Source organism: Plectropomus leopardus, chromosome 4 (assembly GCF_026936395.1).
Source record: "Plectropomus leopardus strain MGB_pleo_1.0 chromosome 4, ASM2693639v1, whole genome shotgun sequence".
Classification (NCBI taxonomy): Eukaryota; Metazoa; Chordata; class Actinopteri; order Perciformes; family Serranidae; genus Plectropomus; species Plectropomus leopardus.
The window spans coordinates 22993234-23008462 of NC_142179.1; the positions used below are offsets into that span (position 1 = coordinate 22993234).

Here is a 15229-nt window from a genome sequence, read left to right on the forward strand (position 1 = left end):
AACAAACAAAACAAAAAAAAACCTTGGTTGCCTTGCCCACATGTTTAGGACAATTGGCTTGTTACACCGTCCAACAACTAGACAACTATGTATACTGTGTAATAGATATCCCATATGAGGATAAACACCCAAAGAAAATGTAAAGCTATCACTGTCCTTATAGGCTGCTTTCTGCCTGCATTGTTTGAAACCACTCTGCGCCAGTCTAACAAAATGAATTTCTCAGTCTAGCTAAAATAGACAAAGATAAACTTTCTGTCACAAAGCCAGAGCTATATTCAGACTGTCTTCAGCAGTGTGTCAAAGTGGTAATTAAAAACTCTCACCAGACCATGTGCATACTTCATTTAGTCATCAGCAGTCAGACACAAAGAAAGAATACTATGTAAAGTGCCACGCCAGGAAAACTAAATGATGACAATTCAGTACACTAAAAAGCTTGATCAACCAAAAGGAGGGATCTTTAGATTGAAGCAGCACAAAGAGTACAGTCAACAAGATTACAAAATTGCAAATTAAGGGTGAATTACCCTGAGGGTGCGTTACCTATCCTTGTGCAGAGGAAAGCAGGTTATTATTATTATTATTATTATTAATAATGATATTATCATCATAATTATTATTATTTTTATTATTATTATATATCATGCTCCAAGGAGGCGTGACATACCTTGTTGTGTACACTGACCCAAACCTTTTTGGGGTTTTTTGGTAAATTTGAGCAATTGGGATAGTATGTTTTATCACAGATTTGGGCTAATGTGAGCATATTTATTGCACAATTTATTTCACTTCCACATAATTTCACATGCACATTTTTCTTTTCCTGTTGCATGTTTTATGGAATTTTGATGATGTTGTTTTACAGCTATGATTTTTCTTTTTTTTTGGGGGGGGGTCATAGATGAGGAAATGAGGAAATAAACCCCTTATAGTAATAGCCTCCCTTTTGACCTTATGTCACAATTCCACCAAAAATTCGACCTACCAAAAAGAGTGACAGTGGGGTTTATTGTTAAAGGCAATGATCAAAGGTATCAATATATACTGTGTGTATAGGGTAGCATATTCAAGAAGCCTGTTTTTGATAAATGTGCTGTCTGTCTAAAGCCCAACAGCTCCAGATCTGTTTTCTCCCTAATCTCTCACCCTCTGACAAAAAAAAAAAAATAACAGTATGAAGCTGTATTATGAGCAATGGGGACATTATTACATCAAGGATACAAGTCATGGATGTATTAGATACAAGTCCCATTTCTCAGAGCACTGATTGAGGATGTCATGGATTGAAGCGGTGCCGCTCTGTGCTCACTTGGCTGTGTCTGCTCGCTGACTGGAGAGAGGAGTGGGAGAGGGAGGGGAGAGAAAGCAGCGCAGCAGCGGGCAAGCCACCAGCCCTGAAACCCAGAAATAAAGGCGAACTTAGCCTGTATACGCAAGAATAATTTACTTTGCTTCACGACATGGTAGTTCGCACAGGACAACACACCGCTCCGGGGATTTAGGCGATAAGGCTGGGACGTTTGTGGACTCTACCCGAGACGGCTGGAAACTCACAAGCAAAGAAAACAACAACACTGGAAAAAAGACGGGGGTTACACACAACAGTGACAATAAAACAACACTCCCCGACAAGTGGTCTGCCCGGTGCGGAGGGTGAAGTCCGAACAAAATAACAGGAAATATTGGTAAATTTATATTCTGTTTCAAGCATTTAGATGTTAGTTTTAAGACAGCGTTTCTGTGTGAACTTTAAACTCAGGAAACAATGAAGACATAGCGAGCAAGAACTCATCAAGTGTCTCGAAGCTGCTAGCCATCCCGCTAGCGTTAGCTTGGCAGCTAGCGAATGCGAGGCGAAGCTAACGCCCGTTAGTGTGGCCAAGTGAGCTAAGTTAGCTTGTCGGCTAACATTAGCTGGCTAGCTAAACGCGTTTTGAGAAACTTTTGGTGTTGTTTCCCCAGAGCCCAAACACTGAAGGAGTATTGTAAGAACGGAGGGGAAGGGCAGGTTCCCTTCTGGACTTTTTCCCCTCTACGAATTGTCCTAATATGATGGCTACGGAGGTCAGCAGTGAGGATACGGGCTCGGTCACGACAGGGACAGGGGTGGCAGGCGGAGGAGGCCCGGAGACGGCCCCTTTCCCCTACTATCCCAAGTCGAGCAGAGTGCGAGTCACTGATTTGGGACAAGGACCAGCACCAGCCCTCCGCCAACATTCAAATACCTTTCCGGACTCACTTCCCGACACGAGCATGACCTATCCCATGTCTAACGTTGGTGGGGATATGACCGGACCAGCGCTTTCCGCAATAGGGAGTGGCGGAGCAGGAGGTGGACATTCAGTTTTCCAAGGAACAAGCTCAGGGACTGGGGGCAGCATTTGCTGCTCTCCCACTTCGGAGGGTCCATCTAGTCGGATTTCACCCACATCAACAGGCCCGGATGGGCCCACTGACTTCCCCCCACTGCCACCACCTCCTCCTCCCCCTCCAGGCTGCGGGGTGCTCGGTGGCACCATGGACGAAAGCGACATGCAGGATGGACCGGAATACGAGGAAGAAGAAGTGGTGTTCCCCCTCTCTGCACCTCCCACCAACCAGTAAGTATACTACCAGTGAAAATTAGGGCTTCTTCATTGACACCTAGAAATCAACATTTTCAAGCATCCTGTACTTTTTGTTGGGTTCACTTCCTTCCTGCTGTCATGCACTTTGAGGTGTGAATTTAACTCCTGCAGATTCAATACTGACTACTCACAGCTATCATCTGTTATGATCTACATGTACATCCCACAATCAGTACTACAGTACTGTGCAAAGGTCCTAGGCTACCATCGATATGTTGTTTTAGCAAAGTTCTTATGAGGTTATACAAATATTTATTTCTCAGTCTCCTTACAAAGATGTAAATAAAGAATACAGTGAACATGCACAATGCATTTAAACACCAAAAAATCAAAAGTAAATGGCTTCAGAGTCAATATTTAAAGTGAAACATGGAATTGTACAATAATAACAAAAGGTAGCCCAAACAATCAATATTAAGCTTTGGACATGTCTCGAATGCAACCTGGTGTAAATACACCAGAATGTAAGTATTGAAAATCTCACATTGTCTGTCCAAGAGAGTTCAAGACATGCCAAGTGAAAAGGGAAGTCACACTTTAAACTTGCAACTCTAGCCTGTTGAAGTTGTTTTATTCTGAAATATTTACATTTTTCAGAGTGAGTTGAATTGGTAGCAGAATGTTCAATTCGATGATACATTGAGCTTTGAGAACAGCCAAAATAAGTCAAATTGTTGTTGAATCAAATTGTTATACTCCTATTCAAGATGAAGCTAGCAGCACTGCATTTGTGTCCATATGCATATTTTGAGAGTTAATATTAATAACCTTAAAGGGACATTTAATGCAATAAGCTTGCCAGTTTTAGCCATTTCTGTAAATTGACAATTACCACAGTATTGATCAATAATTTATCAAATGTAAATGGTGTATTGAGTGTCCAGAAGTGCATGATGCTCTATTATCAAAGCAAAAAAAAAAACAAGCAAAAAAAGAAACAATCGGCAGAATAGTTTTACCAAGAATGAAAGGCAAGAGCATGCAGCTGAACTGAATGATTTAGAGTTGCAGCTTACAAGCACCCATCTCAGTCTGAGTGAGGTCAGTGCGTGTTATCTAGGTAAGCAACATTTTAATATGTGCCTTTCCTTTTGTATCAAAAAACAGTTGTGTCATGCCAGCATTATGGGCTCTGATATGCTGAACTGAGTTTAGCTTGAGTCAAGCTCCTGTCAGATTCTTAATTAATTAAACTCTTAGTTTTGTCAGTGGTTAAGCAACTATTCATTTACATTAGTAATTAAGAGGTTAATCAAGTAATTTATGGCTGACTTGTGATTGGTACAGTACACTGCAGTCCCACAAAACACCTGTTTTTAGTATGTCACTGAAGTAGTTGCCTAATTATTTTAATTGAAGTTTTATGCTCTTTCATGCTACATGGGAAATAAGAATGGGTTTGGAGATAAAAATGTGCAGTCCTCAGACTAAACAAACATTATGTGTGTGAAATATAATATTTTTTTTGTGATTAAGTGAAGCAAGCATAAAATAGTGTCAAGCATAAAACAGAGTATGTTATCTGTCTTTTTTTGTAGCATGGAAAATGCATCCTGTGCTTTGTATTCCAGAATTGCATCTCTAATTATAGGCATTTTTTATGACTTTATCAGGCATGCACAAAAGCACATGTCCAAACGCGTGTGTGTGCTGGTGTTGTAATAACCTAAATACGGCCCTCCCATTTGTTACAGTCTCATTAGAGAACTGCTGAGCTTTGTCATTTCTGGCCCTCATACTGTAAGATATGGAAGTGACTGGGCCTGGAGTGTGGATTCAGCTCTTATTTTAGGAGCCACTCTATATCTCCCTGTCAGAATACAGAAGAAGGGGAAGGCCAGCATTTCACCAGTCTTGCCCATACTGGTAATGAACAACCCTAAATGAAATTAACTATGCTTGAATCCAAGTTTTCACATATAGTGCTACTGTGGAAGTGGTAGTTTTGCCAGGGGAATACAGACTTCCTCATGTGTTTGCACTTGGATTCCAGTTTATCAACTTGCGGGGTTGCCAGTGAGGCAGCGGAACAGTTGTCACTTGTGCATGAATGGCATTGATTTTCTTTGGTCTAGCTTGTTTCACAATGAGAGTCTTGTAGTCAAATGTTTATTTGCCACATTCACTATCACACATAATATCGCATGCTGGTGAGAGTCAAAATGAATCCACTCACTCTCTTACTCATGCCTTCCCTGAGATGCTTTACTCAACCAAGTTGTGCAAGGCACATATGCAACACAAGCTTTTCCTCTATATTGGGTTTGTGGTTTTGGTGAATTGCTTATAGTAGTGATGAATGCACCGGAAAGCTGGACCACATTTCTTTAAAGTTTATGGTTATTATTAGCTTACAGTTTCCCAATAGGTATTGTGAAATGTATGATGACCCACCTGAATTTAGATCTGTTGAAGGATAGTGGCAAGAAACTGCTGCTCTAACAGCAGCATTCACGTCAGATAGTAAACAAACTAACGGCACTAACAACGGGCCGTAAATGTGCAACAACATTTTTTGCCGACAACAGATGTCAAACAAAAGCCAGAGACTGTATCATATTAAGATGTTGTGAGCTGCAAGTTCACCACTACTGAGAAGAGGGTCTCTCCTCTCTCATCCTCTGTGCTGCTGTCTATGCACTGCCTGCATGTCTGCAGCTCCAAAGAGTAGCAAGAAAGTCAAAAGCACTCACTCCACAGCAAAATCTGGGTACCAAAACATCCCCAGAAGCACACTGCACAGCACAATCTGACTTGATTATTCGAATCTCTGACTTTCAAGGGGCAGCCATAGTGTGCACATCACATCACCTGTCAAAGGTAACATAGGAAAGGCCAGACACAGGCTCTTCTAGTAGCTAGACACACAGCCCTCATTCATTCTCTTGTCTTGCAGTGGAAACCTCTCAAGAACAGAGGAGTTATATGGTGCTGCCATTCCATTGTAATGATGACCCAGTTAAGGCAAGGGTCTGTCTTCTCTTTCAGGATGTGCCACTGATTCGCTGACAGAGATGAGATGTTGACTCTCTGCGAGGTTACTGTCTCATCCATTGGTGCTCTTCTATGGATGATGGGTGATCTAATGTACAGGGTTTCAAGCAAATGTGTCTCAGGCATAGACATAGCTTTAGATTTGGCCTGGAGGCAATAAACTCAAAGTCATGAACACATTTTCTGGCATAAAATCATGTTATCATGTGTCACATTGTGTATGTGAACATCCAGTCTATGTGTAAGACAAGATGCATAAATTTGTCTTGTTTTGAAGGAGCTTTATTTCCTCCATTGTGCTTATAATAGCATATGCCAGTGGCAAATTGTCCATTGGCAGCAATGGGTGTTAAATTCACAGCTGACTTCCCTGAATGATTCTGAATTTCACCCTGTTCCCTTCAGCTGTGTAGCTAGCTGTGTACGCCTTCTGTAATCGGGCTCCAAGACTGATCTTGTATTCCTCAGAGTTATGTTAGCAGCCTGCAAAGTGCATGTTGGAAGAGTGATGGTGGAAAACTTCCACACTGTTGGAAGTGGTCCCACTGTGTGTTGCACAGTGTCTGTGGAAGCTAAACTTGGCACATTTGCAGAGTGCGGTAGAGTGAAAATGTTCGCGTGAGTGAGAGAGAGACAAACAGCAGTCGCATTCATTCACACCTCTGTACAACAGTGTGTCATTCATAAACAATGGCGGCAGCAATGCCATAAGAATTTCACACTGATGATTGCTTAACTAAGGGGCAGGAGCGAAGATGTCAGGTGGCCCTAACAGTGTGCGTTCCTGCTGCCATTAGAAAACCTCCGGCTCAGTGCATGAGCTTAAACAAACAGCACGTTGGGAAATGAGTCGTTGATTTTGAGTTTCCACGAAGATTAGCGAGGATTTCAAATCACAAAGGGTTTCCCCGAGGAGGTGGTGGTAGGAGGAAGGAGTAGAAGAGGAAAGGAAAATTGGATTTGAAGATCAGCGGCTGTATGAATGATTTTAGCACTTGGCTGTGGAAACAACTCTTAACTGCCTTGTTAATTGAGTACCGACACTACCTAATTGCCCTATGTGTAGGGAGGCAGAGACAGTGGAATTGTGAAATGGCACAAGGAAAATGTCACGTAGCTTAACAAAGTTATTCTCTGATGGAGATTGTTCTCATGAACCAATATGTTGCACCACTTTTATAACAAAGCAGGGCCTTTTTAACGGGATTTGATCAGTCGTTACTGAGTGTTGATGACTGTTGAGCCCAGCACAGTTTTTTGCTGAACATTTTTAAAATTACTGCAGTACTCCTAGCTGGAAAGGTACATAGACTACTGCATCTATGAAACTGTGTTTGCATCTTGTTGCATCTTGTTGCACAACTGCCCTCTTATACTTCCAACCGTTATATACCCCTCTCCCATAGGCTTTAGGCTTTTGTGTGTGTATGGGGTTTTGTTTCGGTGTGTCCGTGTGACGTCACAGAAGGACCGGAGACCAGATAAACAGGAGGAGACAGCATGGACAGAGGTCTATGGAAACTTAACGATGGTCTCTTCTTTTTATATATCTCTTACTTATTCAGTCTGACTTTAAAACCTGGTGCAGACTAATTTGGATCAGTGGTTTAGCGTTGCTTAGGTGGAGACAAAGGGTAATTAGTGGCGACATGTCACTGCATTTCACTGGTTAGGGAGCTGAAATTAGTGCGTTCACCTGGGTTTTGTGTTCCCATCAATGCAGATCAGAGCCGGAGGCAATAAATACCTGTTACTGCTGCAGAGTCATTTGACCCAGGTGTGAATGCCAATTGAACGCATTCCCATTGCATTAAAAAGCCAGATGTTAGCGGGTGTTTGCAGGTTTGGTTTTAGTGGGAATGAGGCGATAGTGAGGGATGCACATGCTAAGGGTTGGCTAGGCTTACTAGACCCATTGATTGAAATAGCAATCACACTTCTATAAGTGTAAGCTATTTTTTGTGCATTGATAAGGCAAATCCTATGGTTTCCATGCATTTTCAATGTGTTATGCAATGTCCTGTCATGCCCTTCTAATACCCACACTGCCCTGCCTTTTCTCTCCTACATCCTGTTTTTAAGACTTCTGAGCAACTCATTGTGACCTTAACAGGATTCTCAGGAGCATTTCAGTTGTGTTTGACAACACCCGGGACTTCTTGACTTGAATGACTTTTCAAATTAGTTAGGTGTGCTGAATCGGTTTGGTTCTTTTAATAGAAAATGTTACAGCCAGGTCAAGCCCAAGTACAATAGGACTAGCACAACAGGCATGGGTTCACAAACAAGTATGATAAAGGTGTATTTTAACAGTTGTCACTGCATTGTTACTTTTACATTAGAGCAGCAACACAAGTAAAAGCTAGTGTAGCACATTTAGATGCACTTTGTGTCTTGTGGATGCGTGACAAGAAATTATGGCTTAAATTCTGCAGGAAGAGAATGTTCTGAACTGGACGCCTCCGTCTGTAGAAATCAAAAACACAGGAGGAATACTGTATGGGTAGATGGCTGTGAAGCCTATCACTGATGTAATGATGTTATTTCAGGGAGGCTGATTCACAGCAGGAAAGCTGAGATGTCAGCCTTGGTCCCAATGTCTCTGGCTGGGCATTAAAATCATGATGGTTTGTTTGCATTCAGGCTGAGCAAGGCTTAAGATGCATGGATAGGCCTTTTCCATCTCTCAATCTGTACGTTTTAAGTGTGCCCCTCGGTGCTGTCATTCTCCTGCCCTGACTGAGGTAACAAGCTGTGGCAGTTCATCGTGTGCAATTCAGAAGAAAACCAATTAACAGCTGCTGTCAGGTCTCACCAGCCCTCCACTTTTTTTCCTTTCCTTTGTGGAAACTTGAGCACACTAACATGAGTAAATGGTTAAGGAATCACAATTTACATAATAGTTGTTTGGCTGCTTGGTTAGTGCTTGGGCCATGCTGTGTTTACATTAAAAGCTCTGGCGTTTGTTCATTTACTGAAAAAATGCTTGGTTTGGGGTTGAAACCAGTTAAATATTTTGAGGGTGAGCAAGGGTCTCATCATTGTGTGTTTAATATTTAAGCATGGTTGAAGGCAGGTGTATATAAATTACTCTGCAAGACCAGTAAAGGTCACAAGGTTATGTTACGTTTCCTCTAATGTGTATTTGAGTGTTCATGGGCAGCACATGAATGTGTATTCATTCAGTGAGATGCCACTCCCTGCCCTCGCTGTCCCACTGCTTCAAAAACCAATAGGCAGCATGCTCATGATGCGTGGCTTTATGAGAGAGAAAGAGGGGAGGGGACAAGAAAGTCAGAGCAGGATGAAGTGGGAGCAAAGAGGACAGGACTAGTTTGCCTCAGTTCCTGAGAGATCAACTATCCCAGAACAGCGTCTAAAGGATAATGGAACCTGACATGGTCCTCCAATTTTCCTCAATTTAGTCAGTGCAACTAAATGCATGTGGGTTGTCAGTCTGCATCTCTGTGTCCGCCTGGTTATCTTGCTTCTGTGGATGTTGCTAACTGACACAAGAGAAGGAAGATGACTGTATCAGGGTGGCAACAGGGTCACATCATCATGCCTTGTGCGGATTTACAGCTACCTTTGCTCTGCTTTCCACATCGAAGCTCACAGTTTTTGCCTGGCCAGCAGCAATATCAGTGGAGTGGGTGTACCTTGTGAGACCAAGAGACAGGAGGGAGATGCAGCAGAGGGCGAATCTGGCGTAAGTGGGGCATCAAATCACCCCGCAACTCTTATCTCCCATCCCCAAAATGTGCTGGTACAAACAGTTGCAAGCTCCTGCTTATGATTTTTTTTTCCTCCTAATTTTAGGATTTCATTTTGATTGTAGTTGTTTAAAATATTGTGTGTTAAAAGGAAAATCAGCTTGTTCATTTATTCAAAATTATGCAGGGACTTTATTTTATATGAGAAGGTCTCTCAGCCAACTGTGATCATCTGACCAATATTTTTTGTGTCCTTTAAGTTTGGCTTTGAAAAAGTCTTTACTGGATAGCCAAACACTTACACCATAATGGAATCTAACAGTTCTGTCTAATTAAATAATTCACAGACCTGACACTTGGAAGTAGGGAAATGTCATATTAAATTTATGTAACAGGCATGATAATATTTCATGTCAAGACAACCTAAAGGAATATACTGGCTCTATTTAAAAATGTAAATGCGGCGTTTACTGAGCATTAAACTCGTGTGTAGAAAACATGTTGTACTCGGTACCTCCTATAGAAAGCCGCCAGTTCCACTGAGGTGCATTTCTTATGTACAGTAATGCAATGTTTCATTCATTTTGACACTGATTAGGGCTGACAGTACGTCTGTGGAGATGTTTGAGTACAGCTGCATCCATCAAGGCAGAAGAATATGAAGAGGAGAGACATGAGCCGGAGCAAAAGAGCTCACAAAAGAGCTTAATGAGACAGACTGATAGAGAGACAAGGTCCAACTCACTTAAGTCACAGCAACCTGTGGCTGTCCTGTTAGTCTTATTGCCCCTGGAAAAACCAAACAAACAAAAAAAAAAACAAAACAGTTTGTCTGATATTTCTAGAATGTGGTAAAAATAAAGCAGTGTTCAAAGTGGATGGGTACAAATAGAATCTTTGCTTTCCTTGAATTAATTTCAGTATTTACAGTAGTTTACAAAAACATGATGTCCAACTGCTCTAGTTATCCATCAGCGAATGTTTATTTAATGGTGAAGTTCTACTTAACATACTCTGGGTGTCATTACTTTTTAAAGAATAGTTAGGCTTGAATGATTTTGGTCAGTGCCCTCACATTCACTTTGTGTAGTCATAGCCAAAGTTGGAAATTTGCACCAGCTACCAGCCAAACGCTAATGAAATATACAAGTGGCTGACTGAGGCAGGAGAATAAAAAAGTTGATTTCCCACCCTGGTTATAGCAAAAGTTAGGCTAGTTATGTTCCATTTGACATTTAAAATAAAACAGTCCAGTTAAAGAATTGTACGATTGAAAAAGATTTTTTAAAATCATTCAAACATAGTTTTTTACTTAATTAATATGTGGAAATAATCCCTCTCTTCTTCTCATCGAAAAGTATTGTCATGTCCTGTCCTGCAAAATTTTTATATTGCCCATCTTTGTGCAGTTTCTCTCAGAGAATTGTACATATATTCTGTAATTTGTAATATATTCTGTAAAATTCCACTTGGAAGAAAAAAACTACACTGTTCACTCCATGTGCTTTCTGTGGCTTCATGGTGCCACTGGTTGTTCTTTCCAGATCAAAAGCTATAAACTATAAGAAAACAGCAGCTAAGCACTACAGGTATAACCTACAAACAGTGTGTAACTCCAGTCTTGTCAGAGCTTTCATGATGCAATATTTTTAAGGCATTCAGCCTTAAAAATATAGCCAGAAGGATTGTATACACAATAAACCATGAGACCATGCTTGCTTGAGCCTTCTGGCATCTAGCCCAAGCTCACTAAGCTCGGGCATGTTCAATTTCTGCAACGCACAGTAATATTGTTCTTGACAGCATGACACAATTAGCTGAACTATGTATTTAACTTAACCTAGTAACTTGTAGGCTCATGAACACAGCTGAAGAGATTGCTTTTGGCGCTTGTCTCATAATGAAGTGACTAAATAGGTGTCTTGTGTGAGACTGACGTCCAGGATATGGGTATTGGAGTAGTGAAAGATGGCATTGTTGTTCTCCTCCTGTTCACTTTCCTCAGCAGTTTGAAGCATATTTTGGTATGGTGTCATTAACAGATAGTTGTGATAGGTTAGTGAGTTGCCAAAACACCATACATAAAAATCTGTTCAGACTTTCTATCTATTAATTTGTCTCGGTTATCCTGTTTCAGTTGACTGCCGGGGAACTGTTTTCAGAGAGGTGATTGTCTTATCTTGAGTTGAGCGTCAGTAGTGGAGAGAACCAGGACGTCACTGTGCTGCTCGCAGTTCATGTACTGACATGACAGGGCATTCCTCAGGTTGATAGTAGCACTGTATCATGTTACCACTGTCATGGCTTATGCTCATAGCCTGTTTATCATAGCACCCTTCCCGCCTAGTTTTCTCACTCATGTCCCTCGTTGTCATGGACATTGTAATTTAAGAAATAATAATAGAGCTCATTCATAGAGCTATAGGAAACTTAAATCTAAATTGCTTTCTCCAAATCTATAGGTCCGTATGACAGACAGTGCATCTAAAGTACCACACCTTTTTAAGCACTTTTTAAAAACAGCTCATTTTATTCCGACTCTCCTCTGAAACTACAGATACCAGACTACTGGGGTGTGTGTATTAGTTGTACAGTAAATTAAATATATGTAAATAATGCAGATGACCTCAAGGCACTGTGCAACAAAAAATACTCATGGCTGAGGTTTCTATGGCAACACAGGAAACATAACATACAACGGTGAAGCAAAAAAGAAATACTGTAGCTATAAAATGTATGCTTTGCGAGGAACAGCAACCATAAACAGAAATACACCAAAGCAGCCTCGCCCAGCACATAAACCAGGAGAGTTTGTTTGTGCTGAATACTGAAAATCAGTAGCGACTGAATAAAAATACACATAAGAAACAAGACTGGCTTTTATGCACCTGCTTGATTCAGCAATCTGGTGAACAGCCTAACAAGGGCTGTATTTTACTCTGTGTTTATTTTAGGCATAAAGTCAGAGTGGTATTCAGTAATTAAGCGATGCCAACAAGCTGTTTATTGTTACTCGCCTGCCCAAAGCCAGAGCGGTATAACAGTAAAATATAGTAGGTGACAAACAAATATACTGCCTCCACAATTTAACATTTAATTGAAACTTACCTGTTGCAGAGCTTCACAAAACACCAACAGCGAAGCCCTCTGTGCATCTTGCACTAAAACAAAGCACTGTTTTATATTGTGTTCTGACTGAAATGCATTATGCAAACAAATATCCCTTTTCATCTAAACTTGGAATAAATTGCTTTGAATTTCTATAGAGGAGAAACAGTCAAAGTGGAGAGTTTTCTGCTGTAAGAACCCCTGTATTGTTCAGCTGTGTACGGAGGTCAGGTCTATCAACTCTACCAAGGTTATTAATCACTTCTCTGTTGTTTATCAAAGGCAACATTCAGGGAACATCAGTACTCCATATTTTAAAAATTCAGTTTTGTGTGAAACTATTATAAACAGGCATTTAGAGATGAGAACGTTAAACTGAAGAAACAGCAATTGAGCAAAGTTATGATGTATTTCTAGGAGCTCAATGTAAAGGTACCGATACAATTAATGCCTCTGTAATCTAGATTTGGAGTTTCTTCTGCCTTCAGCATGGATAAATTGTGGAGTGGTAATCGAGTCCACACTTCCTGTTAGAAACCTTTCACTCTTTCAGCATATTTGTGATGAAATATAATAATAAATATAAATAATAAAGGTGTGTCTAGGCCCAATGCGTATGGTTGTTGGTTGACAAAAATAATCATGTGTTAGTGACCCATTCTTTCAGACATGCTAGGTAGCTTGAGACATATTATCAGTGCTCTGTTTGGTTTTGTAGAATAAAGCCAGTAGTGAATTTTTATTGGTTAACCATTTTTAAGATTAACATTTAGCTATTTTTTAGACCAAAGATGTAAATGCACAAGTACTACAGTGAGAGGGCTGATTCAAAAACAACAGTGTAAGATATTTCACACCTCTGCCCTCTACTCTGTTGGGTTCCTTACAGTCTTAAAACCCCGCTGTTTGAAAGTTAACACACAGATTTTCCACTTGATGTGACTTGGTCAAACTATGTTTGGTGGATAGCTCTTCTTGTTTTATAGTAAAGGGCATATGTTATTATTTTTAAATTTTCGCCTGCAACTTTAGACAGCCCAAAATAGGTTAGCTGATGCAGTTCTTGGACGTGTGTACCACAGACTAACCCACAGCAACAGCAGCAGGCAGTCTGGCAGCACGATGCACATCCTCAGGGTGTTCATCAGTTTGAATCAACATTTTGCCGCTTCCCTCCATAATATTGCAATACGATAGCTGAAGAAATTTCAACTATATTATGATTGAACTAGTTGACCAAGCCACAGTTTTACTGGAGTTTGGCCAGGACCTGCTGTCACTGATGATATCATCAGCCCACCAGCGCACTTGCTGTTTTGGTTTATGCGTGTGCAAAGTGCAAAGGGTGTTGGTGAAAGTGAAAATAGATTGAAAGTTGAGGTTATTAGTGAAAACCTTCTCAGACTGTCACATCATTGGTCTCTTCACTCTGAAACATCCCAATCCCAGTTATGGATCTCAACAACAGGTCAAAAACTGCAGAGCGGCAGATTTCTCTGTTTCAAGCCCATTAGTACAATGATATAAACAAATAATAACATTTTTTTTGAGTGAAGCAGTTTATGTGATCATATGAATTGGATGCTATTTCAGTCATGTAGTAATTCTGTTGTACTTAATATTACAAATGGTTATATCTATAAATGTGACACAGTAGTGTTTTAATGAAAAAGTTTGAAAGGAGGCTTAGGCACAGGATTCAACTGGAGGCTGCAGATTTATCTACATATGGATAGCTGTAGTCATTTAATAGACTGAATTTCAAAGTTAAGGAAAACATCCAAATATCTGGCACAGGTTTAGACGTTGTTTTCATGATGTTTTTTTTTAATTTATTTTACATTTATTGGTGAGTAATCTTGAATGTGCCTGTTAGATATAGCACACACTAATCCAAAAATATTATGAACTGGTGCTAGTCGATTTCAGAGTTGCTAAACAGAACAGTGGCAGTAAGCATTTGTATCCCAAGTATCTTTTATTTGGTTTTTAATGTCATTATATAGAGAATGTGTAGGTTTATCATGCTGTGTGAGATAGGAGTCTCCAAATATGATATAATGGCAGGGTTCTCATTAATCCATAAAAAGTCTTCTTCTTGAATTCATTAATCTGAAAATAAATTGGTATTAAATTGACTTAAATTAATCTCTCAAAAGTCTTAAAAATACTCAGACATTGGAAGTAGGATTGTATGAACTCTTTCTCTGATATTGCATTGTAAAATCTCAAAATAATTGGTAACATCTTTTTTTTGTTATAATAATAATAATTTAATAAATTCCTTTTCTTATACTCATCATGGTGGGAATCCAAGTGGTGGAATCTCACATGCAGATAGAGAGGCACAAAATTGTCCTGAAAACAGGTCAGAAATGCACAATATTTCCCACCTCTGATTGTAAACCAAAGAGATGAAGCTATAGGAACCTTAATGAGTAATGTTAATATGTTTGTAGGGGCATTAATTACTTAAAACATACTATGTTGAAATGATTGGAAACTAGCTAGTTTGACTTTGTGTGCCCAGTTTTTCTTCCTGTCGTTCTTCTTTCACAGCCATCTACCTTTCCTCTTCACTCTTCTATTCTCCTTCAGCGTTATTTCCCCCAGCTTCCCCAGTCCTCTAAGGGATGCTTGGGCCTACTCTCCAAGTGCTCTCGATCACCCTCCTCAATACTCTTATCACCCAAATCCCCCCAAAGCCCCCTCATGGACACTTAGCTCTCCCTCTCCTCTTTGGCAAGCCCTCTCCAGCTTACTCCATGATAGCAGACTTCATCG

At 40.3% G+C, this 15229-nt stretch overlaps 1 protein-coding gene across 3 annotated transcripts in view; it reads left to right on the forward strand.

Annotated features, from left to right (window-relative positions):
• The first annotated feature begins 1320 nt into the window (after positions 1-1320).
• Positions 1321-15229, forward strand: part of rasa1a (RAS p21 protein activator (GTPase activating protein) 1a) — a 31309-nt gene continuing 17400 nt past the window's right edge. The window contains exons 1-2 of one of the 3 annotated variants that reach the window (XM_088076865.1): positions 1321-1688; positions 1966-2603. In XM_088076865.1, the coding sequence (XP_087932991.1) occupies positions 2053-2603 (551 nt within the window). In that variant the 5' untranslated portion in view covers positions 1321-1688; positions 1966-2052. Of the gene's footprint in view, positions 2604-9015; positions 9334-15229 lie in introns of those variants that run through there. The other 2 variants (XM_042487576.2, XM_088076866.1) reach the window with 2 other exon arrangements.